Here is an 18,868-nt window from a genome sequence, read left to right on the forward strand (position 1 = left end):
TTTTTGGTGCCCAGGTACATTTTCTGTCCCAGCTCAACTCTGCTGTGATGCCACAGGTTCATGTGGAGAGCTTTAAAGTAATGACTGTGCAAACTGTCAACTGAACCGTTTAGAGAAACTGATATATAAATACTGTCAAGAAAGAAGAAAAAGTAGGTCGCACACCGCTCGTCACACCAGCAAGTTGCCCCAAAGGACTGTGGGAAATGTAGTGGCGACGGCGGGTACGCCTATGCCACAAAATGTAAATAGAACAGTATGTGTATGCGTTAGCCATCCCTGGACACGTGTTTCGAGGTAGTTGCCTCTCGTCAGCAGGGAGCAGGTCAATGTAAAGGGGTGCCGCGTGGACTGCCAAATGTAATTAAAAGCAAGTCAAGTACCTCTCCTGGCGCGCAGGTGCAGACTCAAGGCTCGTCAGCCCGTTAGCTTAAGGAAGCCGTTTAAATTGAGGAAAAGTAGGTCGCACACCGCTCGTCACACCAGCAAGTTGCCCCAAAGGACTGTGGGAAATGTAGTGGCGACGGCGGGTACGCCTATGCCACAAAATGTAAATAGAACAGTATGTGTATGCGTTAGCCATCCCTGGACACGTGTTTCGAGGTAGTTGCCTCTCGTCAGCAGGGAGCAGGTCAATGTAAAGGGGTGCCGCGTGGACTGCCAAATGTAATTAAAAGCAGGTCAAGTACCTCTCCTGGCGCGCAGGTGCAGACTCAAGGCTCGTCAGCCCGTTAGCTTAAGGAAGCCGTTTAAATTGAGGAAAAGTAGGTCGCACACCGCTCGTCACACCAGCAAGTTGCCCCAAAGGACTGTGGGAAATGTAGTGGCGACGGCGGGTACGCCTATGCCACAAAATGTAAATAGAACAGTATGTGTATGCGTTAGCCATCCCTGGACACGTGTTTCGAGGTAGTTGCCTCTCGTCAGCAGGGAGCAGGTCAATGTAAAGGGGTGCCGCGTGGACTGCCAAATGTAATTAAAAGCAGGTCAAGTACCTCTCCTTGCGCGCAGGTGCAGACTCAAGGCTCGTCAGCCCGTTAGCTTAAGGAAGCCGTTTAAATTGAGGAAAAGTAGGTCGCACACCGCTCGTCACACCAGCAAGTTGCCCCAAAGGACTGTGGGAAATGTAGTGGCGATGGCGGGTACGCCTATGCCACAAAATGTAAATAGAACAGTATGTGTATGCGTTAGCCATCCCTGGACACGTGTTTCGAGGTAGTTGCCTCTCGTCAGCAGGGAGCAGGTCAATGTAAAGGGGTGCCGCGTGGACTGCCAAATGTAATTAAAAGCAGGTCAAGTACCTCTCCTGGCGCGCAGGTGCAGACTCGAGGCTCGTCAGCCCGTTAGCTTAAGGAAGCCGTTTAAATTGAGGAAAAGTAGGTCGCACACCGCTCGTCACACCAGCAAGTTGCCCCAAAGGACTGTGGGAAATGTAGTGGCGACGGCGGGTACGCCTATGCCACAAAATGTAAATAGAACAGTATGTGTATGCGTTAGCCATCCCTGGACACGTGTTTCGAGGTAGTTGCCTCTCGTCAGCAGGGAGCAGGTCAATGTAAAGGGGTGCCGCGTGGACTGCCAAATGTAATTAAAAGCAGGTCAAGTACCTCTCCTGGCGCGCAGGTGCAGACTCAAGGCTCGTCAGCCCATTGGCTTAAGGAAGCACACCGCTCGTCACACCAGCAAGTTGCCCCAAAGGACTGTGGGAAATGTAGTGGCGACGGCGGGTACGCCTATGCCACAAAAAGTAAATAGAACAGTATGTGTATGCGTTCTATTTGGCAGTCCACGCGGCACCCCTTTACACTGACCTGCTCCCTGCTGACGAGAGGCAACTACCTCGATACACGTGTCCAGGGATGGCTAACGCATACACATACTGTTCTATTTACTTTTTGTGGCATAGGCGTACCCGCCGTCGCCACTACATTTCCCACAGTCCTTTGGGGCAACTTGCTGGTGTGACGAGCGGTGTGCGACCTACTTTTCCTCAATTTAAACGGCTTCCTTAAGCTAACGGGCTGACGAGCCTTGAGTCTGCACCTGCGCGCCAGGAGAGGTACTTGACCTGCTTTTAATTACATTTGGCAGTCCACGCGGCACCCCTTTACATTGACCTGCTCCCTGCTGACAAGAGGCAACTACCTCGAAACACGTGTCCAGGGATGGCTAACGCATACACATACTGTTCTATTTACATTTTGTGGCATAGGCGTACCCGCCGTCGCCACTACATTTCCCACAGTCCTTTGGGGCAACTTGCTGGTGTGACGAGCGGTGTGCGACCTACTGTTCCTCACTGTCAAGAAAGATGCCATCAGTCATTTCCAAACAGCATATAATAAACCCTGTTACCTTTATTTGAAAGTCAAACTGATATGGTGCACTTGAAAGTGTAGAAAATATCGATGTTCGAAAAAGTCAATGTAAAAATGCTGTAAGTAGAATACATCTTTACCTTACCTAGAAAACAGTTGTGCCCACAAATCTAACTAGGCTTGCTGTGATTCTCGTTTCAAAATAAATTATGCAAATTTGGGTTAAAAAATGTGGTGAAGTTTGTTTACAAGAAGACAAAGAACCTTTTCTGTCTTTTGTAGGTGTGGTTAGGAAATCTACTGAGAATGTTAGGGCAAAGACAGCTTTTTTGTTTGTGCAATTTCTAAAATGGGTGGAGGAGAATGTAGGCTTATGGTGGGTGATTTTATTTGTCTGACTTCCCCATAGCAGATTAATTAGTGGTAGGTATATGCCATGGGTATGAGTAGGAGACCAAGGTTTGTTCCTAAACTTCCCATCATAAAGGAAGTCAAAGGTAGTGGCTTCATGGTCAACAATATGTTTGCTCCTGGTACTTTGCTCTAAAATCTCACATTTTTGTTTGCTGGAAAAATGTTTAGATTATGATGACTTCAATAGGTTCTTGCTTGTTAGAAAAAAAAGTTATATACCTCTGATCCGCACACATACTTTGTTCACTTGACAGATTGCTCCTTGTAGTATTGCAAGTTCCTCTGTATAGTTGGCAGTATCTAGGTAATGAGGAGGGTGGGTGCTGCTGTCCCTTTAATCTTTAGGGTGCTGACATATCTAGAGGCACAGCAAATATGTCCTAAAGCATTCTGATGGCTCTGTACAGTGGCACTAGATGGCCAGGGCTTTACCTGCCACAGAAGGACTCTGTTTGAGTAAGTGCAAAATCATTCTGGGGTTTGTCTACTTGCTGGGCTAACTCGAAAAAGCCCCTGCAGAGTCGAAACAGTATCAATCAGAACCAGCATTGTCAAAGGTCTGTGTATTTTTAAATTGACAGGTAGTTTATAATAGCTGTGATGTCTGATGGTATGCTTTATCTGCTTCAAAATGTAAAGCATCCAAATCGAAAAATGTCCAGAAATAAATGTGATGATGTGATGTTGGACTGAATCAATTTGATGATTGGCACACCTTTGCGATTGAAAAAATGCAGTAGCACCAACTCTTAATTTAGGAGATTGTTATCTCTTTATTCACTGAGATAATTTTAACCTCCTCTTGGTCTTGGTATATAGAGTAATCTCTCAACAGCAGTTTGTCTAGAATGGGGTGATCTATTCCCATTGTGTTCCTTTGACAGCCTGTGTCGCATTTGCTACCTGTCCATCCTCACTGTCTACATACACTCACTGACATCTCGTTTTATCTCTACTAATTTTAATAGCCCGATTGTACCCACATATTACACTATTTCTTTCGTTTGTAGACTTCTGGAATAGGATCTGATGATCAATCTGGCAGAGAACAGGAACTTCAACGAGAGAACCTGCAATTTTCTTCTGAAATTGTTGAGTTAAAGTTTCAGCTGGAGCAGGCCAATAAAGACTTACCAAGGTTGAAGGTAATGTGAGCTGATTATTAAGTAATTTGTTATGTAGGTTATTCTGGACAAACATCACACATACTTGCCCAACCTTAAATTCTCTTTTGTTTTGTCACCTGTGTGGTGTTTGTATGGTTGAGCAGGAAAATAATAACTTAAAAAATCACTACAAAAGCAGTTGCTAAGTATCTGCATTGGGTTATATTTGATGATAAACAATTTGGATGGTTGTTTTTAAGTCAAGCTTTTCACCACTTAGTATATACTGTATACTTCTATGTGGGCCTAAACTCCGCCCACTGCTTTTCATTTGTTTGTTTGTTTCAGTGTCCTTAAAAAATCATTGCTTGCTAGTGGTCAGTCCTGCCTCTTTGTCCCTTCTTTTGTCTTTGTTTCCTCTCATCGGAGTAGGAACTGAGTACTGTAGCTTTACACTTTGGTTGCTTATCTGTCGTTTGGTGGGCTATTTTCTCCTTTGATTCCTGCTGGTGTTACTGTTTGCAGTCAAGTTCAGTTATCTCCCAGTGCTGTCTACAGACTGAGGAATGCAGCATCTGGATCACTGCTCCAGGCTTCCCCCCAAAAAGGCTGTAAAGATTGTTTTTTTCTCCTCACATTTGCCCGAAGGTGCCCAGCGCGTGCTATCCATCTAGACTTGTTCCAGGCAGGTCTCTTTATTTTCTTTCTGTATGCTTCTACTCTGCCACTGGAAAGGGCGGGGGAAGAGTGCTGCGAGAGACAGAGAAGATATTAACATTGTGCCTCCTTTTACACTTTTTGGTTTATGGGCAGGAGCTACCAGACAGAGTTTTCCAGTTTTTGCAGATTACTGTGTATGTTTTTTATGCTGAGATGATTTTGGGACCTGCCCCCCTTGCCCCATGTTTTTGTTTCCGACTTTGATTTCCTCACACTGAGTTAATGGTTTTATGCTCGAGCGGCAGCCCTCTCTCCTTATTAGGGATTTGTATTCTGTGACTGTTACCTTTGCTGGTTCATTAGAAGTGATTCCACAGAAGAGATGCGTCACTCACTGTGCTGTCTTTTTGAAGGCCAGGCATCGCAGCCCTGTAGTCGTCATAAAATGCCATAACCTCTTTGTAAAAGGATCGCTGCTTTTCCGATAAACCGTTTGTTGCAACTTGTGCCCAAACAGTTTCCCAATACTGAGACGACCTGCAGATTCTTTCTATTACTAAAGTAGTGTTGTGTAGTTCATACTAATCTGGAAGATTTATGCATTTTACGGATAATATAAACTAAGGGCTTGGTGTCAAGGCTGATTTCAGACACCCGACAGGATATGTTGGCTTGTGGAGCAGCTAGCTCGCAGTGCCACCAAAAGCCCCCTAACCTTACCAGGGAGCAAATGGACTCTGGCAACCACTAAACATGACAACCTTGATCACTTGTGGATCGAGAAAACAGTACATAATTTTTCGCTCAGTCACTCGTGCTTACTTTCTCTCAGAGAAGTATACAGAATACACAGTGGGACGTTTTCAATATATTTATTGAACCAATGTTATTCTTGTATGAAATACATGTGCTGCAACGGTTAGCAGACAGAAGCAAATAAAGGAGATTACAAGCACCAGAAGAGTGAACAGTAGATACATTTCTACCAAGGTGCTGAAGCAATGAATATATGCAGGCATATATGCAATATGGTAATCTATCGTACTCCTATGATGCAGACACGTCTCTCAGTGTACCTAGAGTGTGTAGGGTTGTAGAGCCAAGAATCCCCTCCAAGGGACGATCCAACCCCATTATCTGATAGGAGAGAGTCAAGCACCCCATCTTGGTCTCAAGTTGGACACCCCTCACAGAATGTCAGACCGGTGCGTGGTGGATTCTCAGCATGCACCGACCCGCAGTGTCCGCAGAAGTGCCTCCTCTACCAATCTATCGGGATGCCCATTATTTATAATAAAAAGTAGCCTTCGTGATGTGCTTGTTAGATTAGTGATGTTATGGATATGGAGCTGGCGCTGTCCCCTCATGGATGAAGACAGGATGACTTTTGTACTTAGTGCTTAGAGAGGCCTAGAACATGATGTCCAAGACATTGTGATAATGTTGTGCAAAGCTGGATGTGTAAACAAAAGTAGTTTCAGAGAAACTAATCCAGCATTGTCTTGCATGTGAATGTGTGAAAAGTTCACCGCTGAAATGTTATTTTCTAGAGCAATGTAAGAAATAAGCTGCTTCGCTACATGGGCCTAACTCGGGAATATAACACCCACTCCTCGTCCTAAGGGTCAATATATAAAAGCTATCTAAAAAGCCAGCATATCATAATAAAAAGGTAAAACTACTTTGAACATCGTCTAAAAGCAAGCTTTCCCTTAAAAGCCTGCTTGAAATCCTAAGCACTCCGAAAGCCACAGTGCCTAGAAAAATCAAATGAAACAAAACTGTTTTGGACAAATTTTGTTTATAAAAACAAGCCAAGTTGTTCCCACACTGAAAAAGGGCCAATTATTTCATGTGTTCCGTGTGACAGACACAAGATTGCTGTTGTCCAGAACCCAGACAATGATCCCAGAGGCGCACCTCAAAGCAGATATCTGAAAGAGACACGTTAGTGATAGATTCCTTACCTTAGAATATCCCCAGGCGTCAGACTGGATCCGGAAAGTTTTGCTAGCAGTACCCCTGCGTGTCAGTAGGTGGCGTCGTGCGGCTCCGCGTCCGTCGCTGGCGCGCCGAGATGACGTCACGGAGACTGCTTAGGCACCACCCATGCGCACTGACGGCAGTTCTTTCTTTTTCCGCGCCAGCAAGCACAGATCCGGTTAGAGCATGTACCTTAGTCACTTTTTGACTCCCCTTTTTGAGACTTTTGTCTCCTGTACTCCTTGGTGCACATAGGGATGCCTGGATTTAAGTCTTGTGGGGCCTACCATCGCAATATGTCGGTGGCGGACCCCCACGATGTCTGCTTCTACTACCTGGAGACCGACCACGACTCCCGGTCCTGACGGGCCATGGCCACGAAGGCCTTGAGGGAGCGGCGCCGGAAGCTGCTGGAGGTCCGGCACTCGGTCCAGGGACTGTTCCCGGGATCGCTCGTTGGGCGCAGTCGTCGCTGCTCAGGCTCCAAGTCTTCACCCTCGTATTCGGGTAAGAGACGACACAAAAAGAAGTGGAAGAAGCGAGTTTGCTCTCTGACGTCCCCCCGTCGGTCCTCGGATGCGGACGAGGGGGACAAGGGTTCTGCCCCTGCGGCTCCCTTGGAGCCTGGGAGTCCCGCGGCCTACCCACCTTACCCGGGTCCGTCGGCGACTCCCGAACAGGTGCAAGAATTTCTTGATACCATGGACCGCCTCTTTAGGCCTCGGTCCCGTGTCCGGATCCTGTTGGGCCGCCAGCGCCGCCGGTGGATCCAGCTTCGGCGCCACAAGTTCCAGCGCTGCTGGCTCCCGCCACACTGGGTGCCATTCGTCCCACCCTTTCCAGGTTACAGGACCATTTTTTTCCGGCCTGGGATCCGCATTGGGACGCGGCGCCGGCGCCATTCTCGGCGCCGTTTCCGACGCAGTTTGTTCCTTCTCTGGCCCCAGCTCTGCCGCCGTGGTCTGTTCCCAATGCGACAGAGGTGGAGGACCACTGGGAGGGGTCCAAGGACCCTCTTGCCTGTCAGTGTGACTCCGAGCAGAACTGGGTGAACGACTTGGAGGATGCCGGGGACCTCAACGTCTCCTCTGACCCGGGGTTTGCCTCTCCCCCGCCTACCATGGAGGAAGGCGCCTCCTACACAATGGTTCTCCGTCGGGCAGCTGAGGTCCTCAACCTTGATCTCCCTACAATGGCCCTCAAAACTAATCTCCTCACTGAGGTGATCCAAACGGCATCCACTTCGTCGGAACCCCTGCTCCCATTTACCGACGCCCTCACTGACGTCTTGTTGGGCACTTGGTCGTGGCCAGCCACAGGGGCCCCTGTGGATAAGAATGTCGCCAGTCGTCACCGCCCGGCGCCTGGTGACCCTGTTTTCTGACCACTCATCCTACGCCTGAGAGCCTGGTTATCCAAGCCTCTACGTCACAGAGTGCCTTTCCCACGGCTCAGCCGGATGAGGACTCTAAGAAACTGGAACAGTTTAGTACGCGGTTGTTCTCTTCGGCCAACTTGAGGCTGCGGTCAGTGAACACAGCCTGCTTATTGGGCCGCTGTTCCCACCCGGTGTGGGATACAGTTGCACAGGTGTTGCCTCAGTGTCCTGAGGAGACCCACGCTGTGCTGTCCCAAGCTGTTGCCGAGGGTAAGGATGCGGCTAAGTTCGCCATTCGGTGTGGTTTGGACACCGTGGACTCACTGGGTAGGGCGATTTCTACGACTGTGGCGCTTCGTCTCCACGCCTGGTTGAGATCTACCAGGTTGTCGCCAGATGTCCAAAACTCGCTCATGGCCATGCCCTTTGATGGCACTCGCCTGTTTGGCGACAAGGCCAACAGTGCACTGGAGCGGCCAAGTCCTTGGGTCTTTCCGCAAAAAGCCCAGCCACTCCTGGGTTTTGTTCCTTTGGTGGCCATGGCAGAGGCGCCCAGGCACGTTCCTTCAACAAGCGTGTGCAGAACTAGCCTCGGCGCGGCTGCGGCTTCCGCAGGGGCGAGTCTGGGAATCAGCGTGGGGGTCACTCCGCCTCCGCTGCTTCTATCTCCAAACCTTCCTAATCCGAGCTTTGTGGAGCACCCCACGCCAGTGGGTGGCAGGATCCGCCACCACCTCCCCCACTGGCGCGATATCACATTGGACAAGTGGGTGTTGCAGATAATCCGCAGGAGTTACTCCCTTCCCTTTCAGGTCTCCCCTCCAGCCATGCCACCTCGGTGCCACCGCATGTCAGGGAATCACTTGGTACTTCTCCAGCAGGAAGTCACGTCCCTCTTGGCCAAGGGGGCCATCGAGTGCGTTCCTGGGTCGGAAGTAGGGAGTGGTTGTTATTCCCACTACTTTCTGGTCCACAAGAAGGACAAAGGGGGCTTGCGCCCCATCTTGGACCTCCGGAACTTCAATCGCTTCCTCCAGAAGGAGAAGTTCAAAATGCTGACTCTGGCTCAGGTCCTGGCTGCCCTCGAACCTGGAGACTGGATGGTAGCGTTGGACTTACAGGACGCCTATTTGTACATCCCCGTCCTGCCGGCCCATGGTAGACCAGGAGCATTTTCAGTATGCCGTGCTCCCCTTCGGCCTTACCAGCGCCCCTCGGGTGTTCACGAAGGTGATGGCAGCTCACCTGTGCAGGTTGAGGGTGTCAGTCTTCCCTTACCTCGACAGCTTGTTGTTGAAGGCGTGCTCACTCCAGGCAGTCGTCAACCACCTTCAGACTACGGCTGACCTCCTACATTTGCTGGGGTTCTCCATCAACGTGCCGAAGTCGCACCTGAATCCCTCTCAGAAGCTCCCCTTCATCAGAGCGGTTCTGGATCCGACACTGTTTCAGGTTTATCCTCCCGAGCTGCGAGTCCGGGATATTCAGGCTATGATTCCGATCTTTCAGCCTCTGTCCCGGGTTTCAGTCAGGATGACCCACCGGCTTCTGGGCCTGATGGCCTCCTGCTAGTGACACATGCCAGATGGCATATGCGGGCTCTGCAGTGAGACCTGAAGTTCCAGTGGGCGCAGCATCAGGGCAAGCTGTCCGATCATGTCCAGAGCTCGGAGGGCACTTCACGGCAATTGCAGTGGTGGCTCACGAATTGCGATTGGGTCAATGGTAGATCCCTCTCCATTCCCCAACTGGAGCACACAGTGGTGACGGATGCATCCCTCCTGGGATGGGGTGGCCACTTGGGAGAGGCGAAGATCAGAGGCCTCTGGTCTCCGGCAGAGTCCCGGCTCCATATCAATCTTTTGGAGCTAAGGGCGATCCGACTTGCACTGAAGGCATTCCTTCCCTCTGTCCCGGGCAGTGTGGTGCAGGTGTTCACAGACAACACCACCGCCATGTGGTATTGCAACAAACAGGGCGTGGTGGGGTCCTGGACCCTATGTCCGGAGGCTCTGCGCCTCTGGACATGGCTGGAACATCAAGGCATCACCTTGGTGGTTCAACACCTGGCAGGTTCTCTGAACGCCAGGGCGGACGAACTCAGCCGCCGGTGCTTGATGGATCACGAATGACGTCTACACTCGGACGTGGTGAAAGGACTCTTTCAGCAGTGGGAAGAGCCTTGGTTAGGTCTATTCACCACCGAAGAGAACGCGCAATGTCATCAGTTCTGCGCGTTGGAATTTCCAAGGCGGCACTCGCTCGGCGACGCTTTTCATCACGAGTGGAGTTGAGGTCTGTTGTACACCTTTCTGCCTATAACACTTCTGCCCAGAGTGCTGAAGAAGATTCGGCGCGACCGGGCCCAAGTCATCCTTCTGGCTCCGGATTGGGCACGAAGATACTGGTATCCCGAGGTACTCAGCATGGCGATCGACCCCCCCCCCCGATCAGACTGTCTCTTCGGGAGGATCTTTTGTCGTAGCAGCAGGGGACGGTCCTCCACCCGAACCTGTCCAGCCTCCACCTCCATGCATGGAGATTGAGCAGCGACAGTTGGCAGATTTCGATCTTCCTACCAAAGTCTGTGATGTCATTCTGGCAGCCAGGCGTCCCTCCACTAAGATGGTATACGCCTGCCGGTGGAACAAGTTTGTGGCATGGTGCACAGCAAAGTCTGTGGATCCCCTTTTTTCCCCTCATTCTGAGGTCCTTCTGTTCCTACTATCCTTGGCCCAGCAGGGCTGCGCTCTGGGCACTATCAAAGGTTATCTTTCGGCCATCTCCGCCTTTCTAAGGCTTCCAGATCAACCTTCTGTTAACTGTTTCCTGAAAGGCCTTACGCACACGTTTCCTCCTGTGCCGTTCATAATGCCTCAATGGGACTTGAATCTTTTCTTGACCTATCTGATGTGCGCTCCTTTCGAGGCCCTTCATACCTGTCGTTTGCATCTTCTCACTCTCAAGACGGCTTTCCTGGTAGCTATCACCTCTGCCAGAAGAGTGAGTGAGCTCCAGGCTCTTTCTTCCAAACCTCCTTTCCTTTCTGTTCATCCGGACAAGGTGGTTTTAAGGATCCGTCCTTCTTTTTTGCCAAAAGTTGTCACACCCTTCCACATCGGGTAGACAATCACTTTGCCCACCTTCTTTTCACCTCCACATCCTTCAAATGAGGAAGAGAGGCTCCCACATCTGGACCCAAAACGTTTGCTCTTGTTCTACCTGAAGAGCACACAACGGTTCCGGGTGGATGACCAGCTCTTTGTTGGATATGTGGGCGCCAAAAAAGGTCGAGCTGTGCACAAATGGGCCATCTCTCGATGTGTCATTCTCTGCATCAAGGCCTGTTATTCGTTGGCTAAGAAGGAGCCTCCTGTGGGGCTGCGTGCCCATTCTACTTGGGCTACAGCGGCCACTACAGCCTTGGGACGCGGAGTCCCCTTGCAGGACATTTGTCAGGCAGCTACGTGGGCCTTGCTGCACAAGTTTACCAAGCGTTACTGCCTTGCAATCAGGTCCAGAGAGATGACTTCTTTGGCCGTTCTGTTCTCCGTGACTTTCTGGTGTAATCTATTTGCAGACCCACCACCGGGGTTGGTATTGCTGGGGTATCTATTCTAAGGTAAGAAATCTATCACTAACGTGTCTCTTTCAGATACACAAGTTACTACTTGTGTAACAATATATCTGTAAGAGACATTAGTTAGTGATAGATTCCTTACCACCCCACCCATCCTCCCCGTTCTGCGAACTGATTTCTAGGGTTAAGGTCATCCCTTTCAGGGCCCTAGTTTTCTTGGCACCAGTGGTCAGTTTCTTGCATCGCTCTGCCTTCCTGGCGCGGAAAGTCGTATACAGAACAGACGTCAGTGCGCATGCATGGCGCCTAAGTAGTCTCCGTGACGTCATCTCGGCGCTTACAACGCCAAGGACGGACGTGAAGCTGCACAACACCACCTACTGACACGCAGGGGTACTGCTAGCAAAACTTCCTGGATCCAGTCTGACGCCTGGGGATATTCTAAGGTAAGGAATCTATCACTAACTAATGTCTCTTACAAATATATCATTACACAAGTAGAAACTTGTGCTTATGGCAAAGGTCATTCCATCTAATTCCCACAGCAGCTGCTGAGGGAGAGATTGCATCCTGTATGCGTATTGCAGAACCGTTGTCCAACTCACTAGGAGCTGAAGCATCCCAGGGTGGCTCAGGAAATGCATTCATCAGCAACGGAAGACGGTGGGGACAACAATACCCATAGGCCATTATCGGGTCCAGCAGTACATAAATGTTCAATGGCGCCACCAATTGTGATCCTAGGCATATGACCAATACGCATTCGTGGACGCAAAGCAGGCAGTAGAATACAGGTCGTATGCAGTTAAGCCAGACAGGCCTGAAGGACAAGAACCAGTGCTCGTCCAGTTCTCGAAAGGTGCCAAATGTGTGAAACATGTGAAACATGTGCTCATGGCATCGTAGCACAAGCAGTGCTGTCTCCATTCGAAATCGAACTGGTACAGCCATTGCAGAGTAGAAACTTTCAAATCCGGATTCCTGCCACAAGAAGCAGGACTAGCGAGAGTCCTCTAAAAACGCCTCCCAGCACGGAGTGTATAAATCATGGAAGAACTACAAAGATTGTCTGAAATGTGCTAACCAGTCCAGAGTCGAAAACTGTAAAAAAAAAATGCACTATTCCTTGAGTATCAGAAATGTTAAAAATATGATAGACTAGCTCCCCAAAAAGCCTTCTCATTACCACCTTCTGGGCAATAGGGAACACCAGGGATGAACAGGGGAACAAAGTTACCCCCCTGTTAGATTTGGGGGTCTCTAGTTGGCATAGGTAGGTACCTGTGAAAAATAGGGACCCCTGCGTCTAGTCAGGGTAAGGGGGTACACTCCTAAAATAACCTCTGCTCACCTCCTTGGTAGCTTGGCACAAGCAGGCAGCCTTATCTCAGGGGCAGTGTGTAAAGCATTTGTGAACTCATACAGTAATACAGTGACAGCACTACAAATGGACACCACACAGGTTGTATTATAAAAAAATAAGTATTTTTATATAGACCTAACACAAGACCAAACGACAAAAATCCACAATACTGTACTCAAAAATAGTCTCTCAAATGTTATAAAATAGCTTAGTTCTCTCAAGTTGTAAATGCAACACTTTACTCTCAATGTACCTTAGATGCGTAGCGCAAAGAAATCAAAAGGGTTGCAGTGTAGGTGATGCGTTCGTTCCTTACATGCAGGGGAGTGGATGCGTTGGTTCCTTGCTGCTGCTCAGGGGAGTTGATGCTCGCTTCCTTACTGTGTGGGGAGTTGATGTGTCGGTTTCTTACTGATCTCCGGTGCGATGTGACACGCTTGCACCTCGATGCGATACTCCTCTCCGGTGCGATGCGACAAAATGGCGTCTTGGTTGTGATGCGACAACGTTGGTGTGATGTGACACGCCCGACGGCCGTGCGGCGATTCGATAATCTTTGGAGCCGTGACAGGCCCTGCGACGCGCTTCTCCGGTGATGCAACTGTGACCTCTGTGGCAGCGTCCCGCTTCTCCGGTGATACGCCACGCTTCGGCGATGTGATGACGGCAGCGGCGGCTCGCTTCCTCGGCGATGCGGTGACAGAGGCGGCGACATGCTTCTCTTTGTTGCGTCGTGCTTCCAGCGACACGCAGTCTCTCAGAAGGCCCAGCAAAACAGCAGGCACTTCAATTCCCGGCAAGGGAATTCAGGGGGGAGCTGGTTGGTGAAGTCTTGTATCCCTGAGACTTCAGGCAGGAGTCAAGCTCTAGTTCAAGCCCTTGGAGATTCTTCATCAAGTTGATAGAAAGCACACTCAGTCCTTTTCTCCTCTCTTTGGCAATGAAGCAACCACTGCAGGCCAACCCACAAACACACAGCACAGGGGTAGTCCCCTCCTTCAGCTTCCTGGTTGTTGTCCTCCGCAAAGGTTCGTCTTGATTTCCAGAAGTCATCTACAGTTCTTGGGTCTGTGTCCCAATATTTATACTCCTTTTCTCTTTGTTCTCTGAAGGCAGAGAGGACTTTGTCTAGTCCAAACTAGTTCTGGTCAGCCCTGGAGCACTTTGTTGACATGTCTCCTTCTTTCCTTTCACAGTGCAGGGCAGGGAGATCAGACACACTACATGAGGTGGAGCCAGCATTGTGGAGGGAAGGCCCAGCCCTATTCAGGTCCCAGGTGCAACGCCTCCCACCCATCTAGATGCAGATCTCTCTATTCAGCCTTGTGCTGACTCGCCCTGTCTCCTGGAATCCCCCAGCCCCTGTCACTCAACCTCCAGACAAGGAATACACAGACTAGCAGAGGCAGGTTTGGATGGTTAGACAAGAAAATACCTACTTTCTAAAAGTAGTATTTTCAAACACAGAATGTTAAAACCAACTTCACTAAAAGATATATTTCATCATTCTGAGTTCAGGCATACTAAACTCGAATTTCTACCATGTTCCCTTAGTCAGTTAGGACTATAAAATGTAATAATCAAACTGCCCATTCTTGCCTATGGAGAACAGGTAGCCTTAGTGAAAAACAAAAATGGCTGTAATTCACTATCGGGACATGTCACACACATCAGGGCATGTCCTACGTTTTACCTACAATGCACCCTGCCCTTGGGCCTACCATAGGGGTGACTAATATGTATAAAAGGGAAGGTTTAGGGACTGGCAAGTGGGTGCACTTACCCAGTCAGCATGGCAGTACCAGACTGCACACAGGCTCTGCAATGGCAGACCTGAGACACACTTTACAAGCTGCTCCGGTGGGTGGCACAATCAGTGCTGCATGCCCACCAGCAGCTTTGGTTACAAGCCCTAGGCACACGCAGTGCACTGTACTAGGGTCTGACAAGTAAACCAATCAAGCCAATCATGGAGTCACTAATCCAAACATCAATTTACCATAGGGAGCAATTGCACTGTGGCACTGAACAGCAGTGGCACAGTACCAAAGCATCTATAACCAGCAAAAACACATGAGGCAACAGCAAAAAATGGAAAGGAGACCCACGCCAATGGTGCCAGGTCTAACACCTCCGGTGTTGGATTCGATGTTGACTGACATCTGTCCGGTTCCGGGTCCATCTCAGGGGTGAGAATGGGGACGGCATCGTACGGGGGCATGGCCGGCGCTGGGATCGGCACCAGGGATGGTCGACTGGTGTTGATCCAGGCCTGGATTCCGAGGAGCCCTCTGGGGCCAGAGCCGCCGGTATCGAAGGCCCAGGACCCGGCGGCGGAGTCAGGCTGCCCAAAGATACTGTGGAGGGCTTCATAAAATACACTAAGTTGGGCATCGGACGCCTTGGCTCCTGGAAACGCAGGGAGGCGCGGATTCCTCCCTTAAGGAGGTACTAAAGACTGAGCCATAGAGCGTCGACGCTCTAGGTCTCGTATCATGCCAGCCGTCCCAAATTTTTCCATCGACCTGGAATGTGGTTTGAGAACCAAGTTCACGTCCTGGGAGATAGTATGCATTCAGAAGAAGAAAAAAGACAGTTATCTGACCAATCCGTAGTACCAGGAAAAGTAATCCAATTGTAACCAAAAAATGTGTCCAGCGAGCAACAAGGTATGTCTTTTTTAGCCAAAGATAGAGAGAATAAACTCGTACCTTAAAAGTGAGTGGTGGTGTTAGCAATTCTGGTTCACTTGGATCTGATGAAAAGTCGTCCTAATGTAAGAAGTAGCCAGATGCCATCTGGTCTATTTTTGGTAGCTCTGCAGGTTTTGTAGAACCAGGAGATGACTCGATCTGTGCTGTATGCACATAGATGTAATTGATTTGTCAAATTGAAAGTTCTTTATTAGTTGATTGTACAGTTGGAATTGTTTCAATAGGGAGAAGTATCATTTAATTGTTGTTTATTGCTTCTCTTTGCGGAGTGGACTCTTAATTGGATATTAAAACGTCTATCTGAACTTACTGTACGGTACAGAGAGGAGATTGGTGGTACCCAGTAGCCCACTTGGCCTACTCTTGAGAATCAGCCTCATAGTGTGGTTTGATCAGATCAATGGAGTACAGTTCTGGTACCTTCAACTGCCAGGACAGGTACAGGTGCTCTGTAAGATGGCCCAAATTCTTTTTTGTGTACTATACTCAGGTCTTGCTGATACTGTTTTCACTAACCCAGTGGCGTTGCGTTTTACTTGGAAATTGCTTCGTAAATCTGAAACTTCTTTCAGGTCCTGTAAAACATCCCAATGATCATTGATGTCAAATGGAGTTTCAGCCACCACTGTGCTGACACTATCGAGGTCTGGTACCTACAGTCTTACCCCAAACAGGAGCTCATAGGGTGTACGACCCCCCCAGGGATTTTCATGGCATGTTACTAAGTGCCCTCTGGACCCCATATAGGTGATTAGCCCAACTTCCACCCAACACTAGTACCCTAGATGTTAAGGATTGCTTTAAGTCCAGCCCACAACCAAAATTCCCTCGGGGTGGTAGGGGGAGGAGTACCGCAAGGCCACTCCCAAACTTCCCATGGCTTCTTTGTAAGTCCTAGAGTTAAACGCCGGACCCTGGTCTGAATGTTGTGTTTCAATTGTGTATGTCCCGATAAAGACTCACTTATCCTTTTTAACAGTTCGGGTATCAGCCGAGCGCTTTGGCCAAACCCATAGGAATCTAGAGCATGAATCCACTGCCACCAAGATGTACTTGTAAGCCCCGTCAGAGTGTAAGGGACCACAGTGATCCAAATAGACACATGCAGGAGGCTTAGCTGAGATCAATAAAGGTGTTTGCGGTAGACGTGCCACATGGAGCCTTTCATCTGCTGGTAGATGTTGCATTTGAGGACAAAGTCCTTGGTCTGTTTAGTGAGACCTGGCCACCAGTAGCGCTGCTTCAGTATTGAAACTGTAGCAGTAATCCCTGCGTGAGCTGGACCCAGACCCTCACGTGCAGCTAGTATGCATCTCAATCTGCGATCAGTGTTTGGTATTACTCTGTCCCCACTCCTGGAATCTGAGCATATGTAATATTTTGTGTATCTCACTTGTAAGAGTACTTAAGTGGAAAGCCTTTTGATGGTGCTGAGCTGTTGTGCGTGACACTTGACAGCTATCATAGTTGTTCCATCTATCTGCGTACTAGAACGAGTGATTGCAGCAACGACAGCAGTGCAAACTGTTGCCTTTGCGGCTTCATCCGTTATTAAATTCCCTTCAACGTGAATGCCAACACGCTGTTGACTTAATGTATGAATAACATGAGCCCATGGCAGACCTTCTTTCAGCTTTGACACTTGTTCCCAAAGCCTCCTGTCCTTGGTTGTACAACCCTTGGAAACCCTTTTTGGCCCCAATAGCAAAGGTATTCATTGTAAGACTGGACACAGTAAAATGAATCACGCACTATAATTATGTGAATTAGGCGATTGGTATTTGTAAGGGGGGGGGGGTGTGTGTGTGTGTGGGTTTGTGTGTGTGTGTGTGTGTGTGTGTGTGTGTGTTTTTTTTTCAGGAAGAAACTTCCTGTCCTGCATGCGCCCTTTTACAATTGCTCATGCCTCAGAATATTGCTGTTTCAATCCTACAGCAGGTTGAGCAGATCTATCAGTATAAATGAAACATTCATATCGATCTGGAGACATAATTTATTTTGGCACAGGATATTCTTGTTCTTATAGCAGGAATGTTTGTATTGTTGCGTCAAATCTGTAGTCTACATCAGTTGCAGTGAGAGAGTTAGCACATTGAATCCATCTTGGATGTAGAGCTTTAGCATTCAGAATGCTTGCTTTAGTAACGGCCCCTAGGGTGGATACTGGGGTAACAACAATAATGTGTTTTCCCTGAACCAACGCTCTCTCTCTATCTCATTACAGCAGTTTGTACAGCTGTGAGAATATTCTCAGTGGGTACAAAATACATTTCACCGTTTGTGTACAAATGTGATTTGTATGATATAGTTACTATATCACCTTCATTGAAGTTGATATAGGTGTACCCGGTTGGTCCATTGACTACGCGGATCACCAGGTTAGTTGTTTTGACACGTGTGTAAATGCGTGGAAGCCAGCATGTCAGCTTGTACGAAATGCAAAATATCAATGTGTTCCTGTCTCCAGTGTTGACCTGCAAAATCAGGTCTAATTAAGTCATAGAATGGTTTAACCCTTTCTGCGTTATCCAAAATGTAAGTTCTGCTAAAATTTAAAAAATCCTAAAGGGGACTGTAGTCTCTTCAGAGTTTCTGAAGGTTGGAGCAGTACATATTTTTCTGAAAAATGTGTTGCCAGGCCTTTGCCTTCACTTGATAACTCATATACCAGAAACAGGACACTGAGGTGAGCTATTTTTGATTTCTTGAAATTAAATTTGTAGCCTAGGTAAGCAAAACCCCACAATAATATTGTTCACTCTAGCCAAATGTTCCATTAATTCATTGTCCAATAAATATCATATACATAGGACAGTGCCTCTTCATCAAAACTTTGAAGTAACTCTATTACTCTGCTGAAAACCGCCCAGGGCTATTGTTCTAAACAACAAAATTGCCGTTGAGACCCTAGCGCTGAAAATGTGGTCACATTTCTACTTCCAGTCTCTATATTCTGGCATATAAAACCATTTGAGAGGTCTAGTGTTTTGTATTTCCTCTGCACAATGTTCTTAATTAGCACAGCAATATGTGCATTCTGTACTGCAAATGTGCATGTGGAAGCATTTAAATGTCTGTAATCTAATACTAGACGATGTGAGTTTTTGGGTTTCATTACGGGTAATAAAGGATTATTCGTAGATGTGCAATTTTCTTTTACAACCTGGTACTCAAGTTGATCTAAAATCCCCCTGACTTGTTTCTTTGCTTCATGTTTAATTAGGTACGGTCTCTGTGGTTGAGGGATCGTTCTTAACAGGCTCTTGTGATGAGGAGATTCCTCATCCCACCCAATATGATTACGGTATAGAGCAGGCGCTAAAACTGACGCCCACTCCTGCGCGTATAAATT

General features: G+C 48.4%; 1 protein-coding gene across 4 annotated transcripts in view; it reads left to right on the forward strand.

Annotated features, from left to right (window-relative positions):
• CEP290 (centrosomal protein 290) overlaps positions 1-18,868 on the forward strand; it is a 1,516,454-nt gene that overhangs the window by 1,045,501 nt on the left and 452,085 nt on the right. For all 4 annotated transcript variants that reach the window (XM_085653911.1, XM_085653913.1, XM_085653912.1 and 1 more), the window contains one exon: positions 3,743-3,877. In XM_085653911.1, coding sequence (XP_085510037.1) covers positions 3,743-3,877 — 135 coding nt within the window. The remainder of the gene's footprint in view (positions 1-3,742; positions 3,878-18,868) is intronic.

This window comes from Triturus cristatus, chromosome 4_1 (assembly GCF_964204655.1).
Source record: "Triturus cristatus chromosome 4_1, aTriCri1.1, whole genome shotgun sequence".
NCBI lineage: Eukaryota > Metazoa > Chordata > Amphibia > Caudata > Salamandridae > Triturus > Triturus cristatus.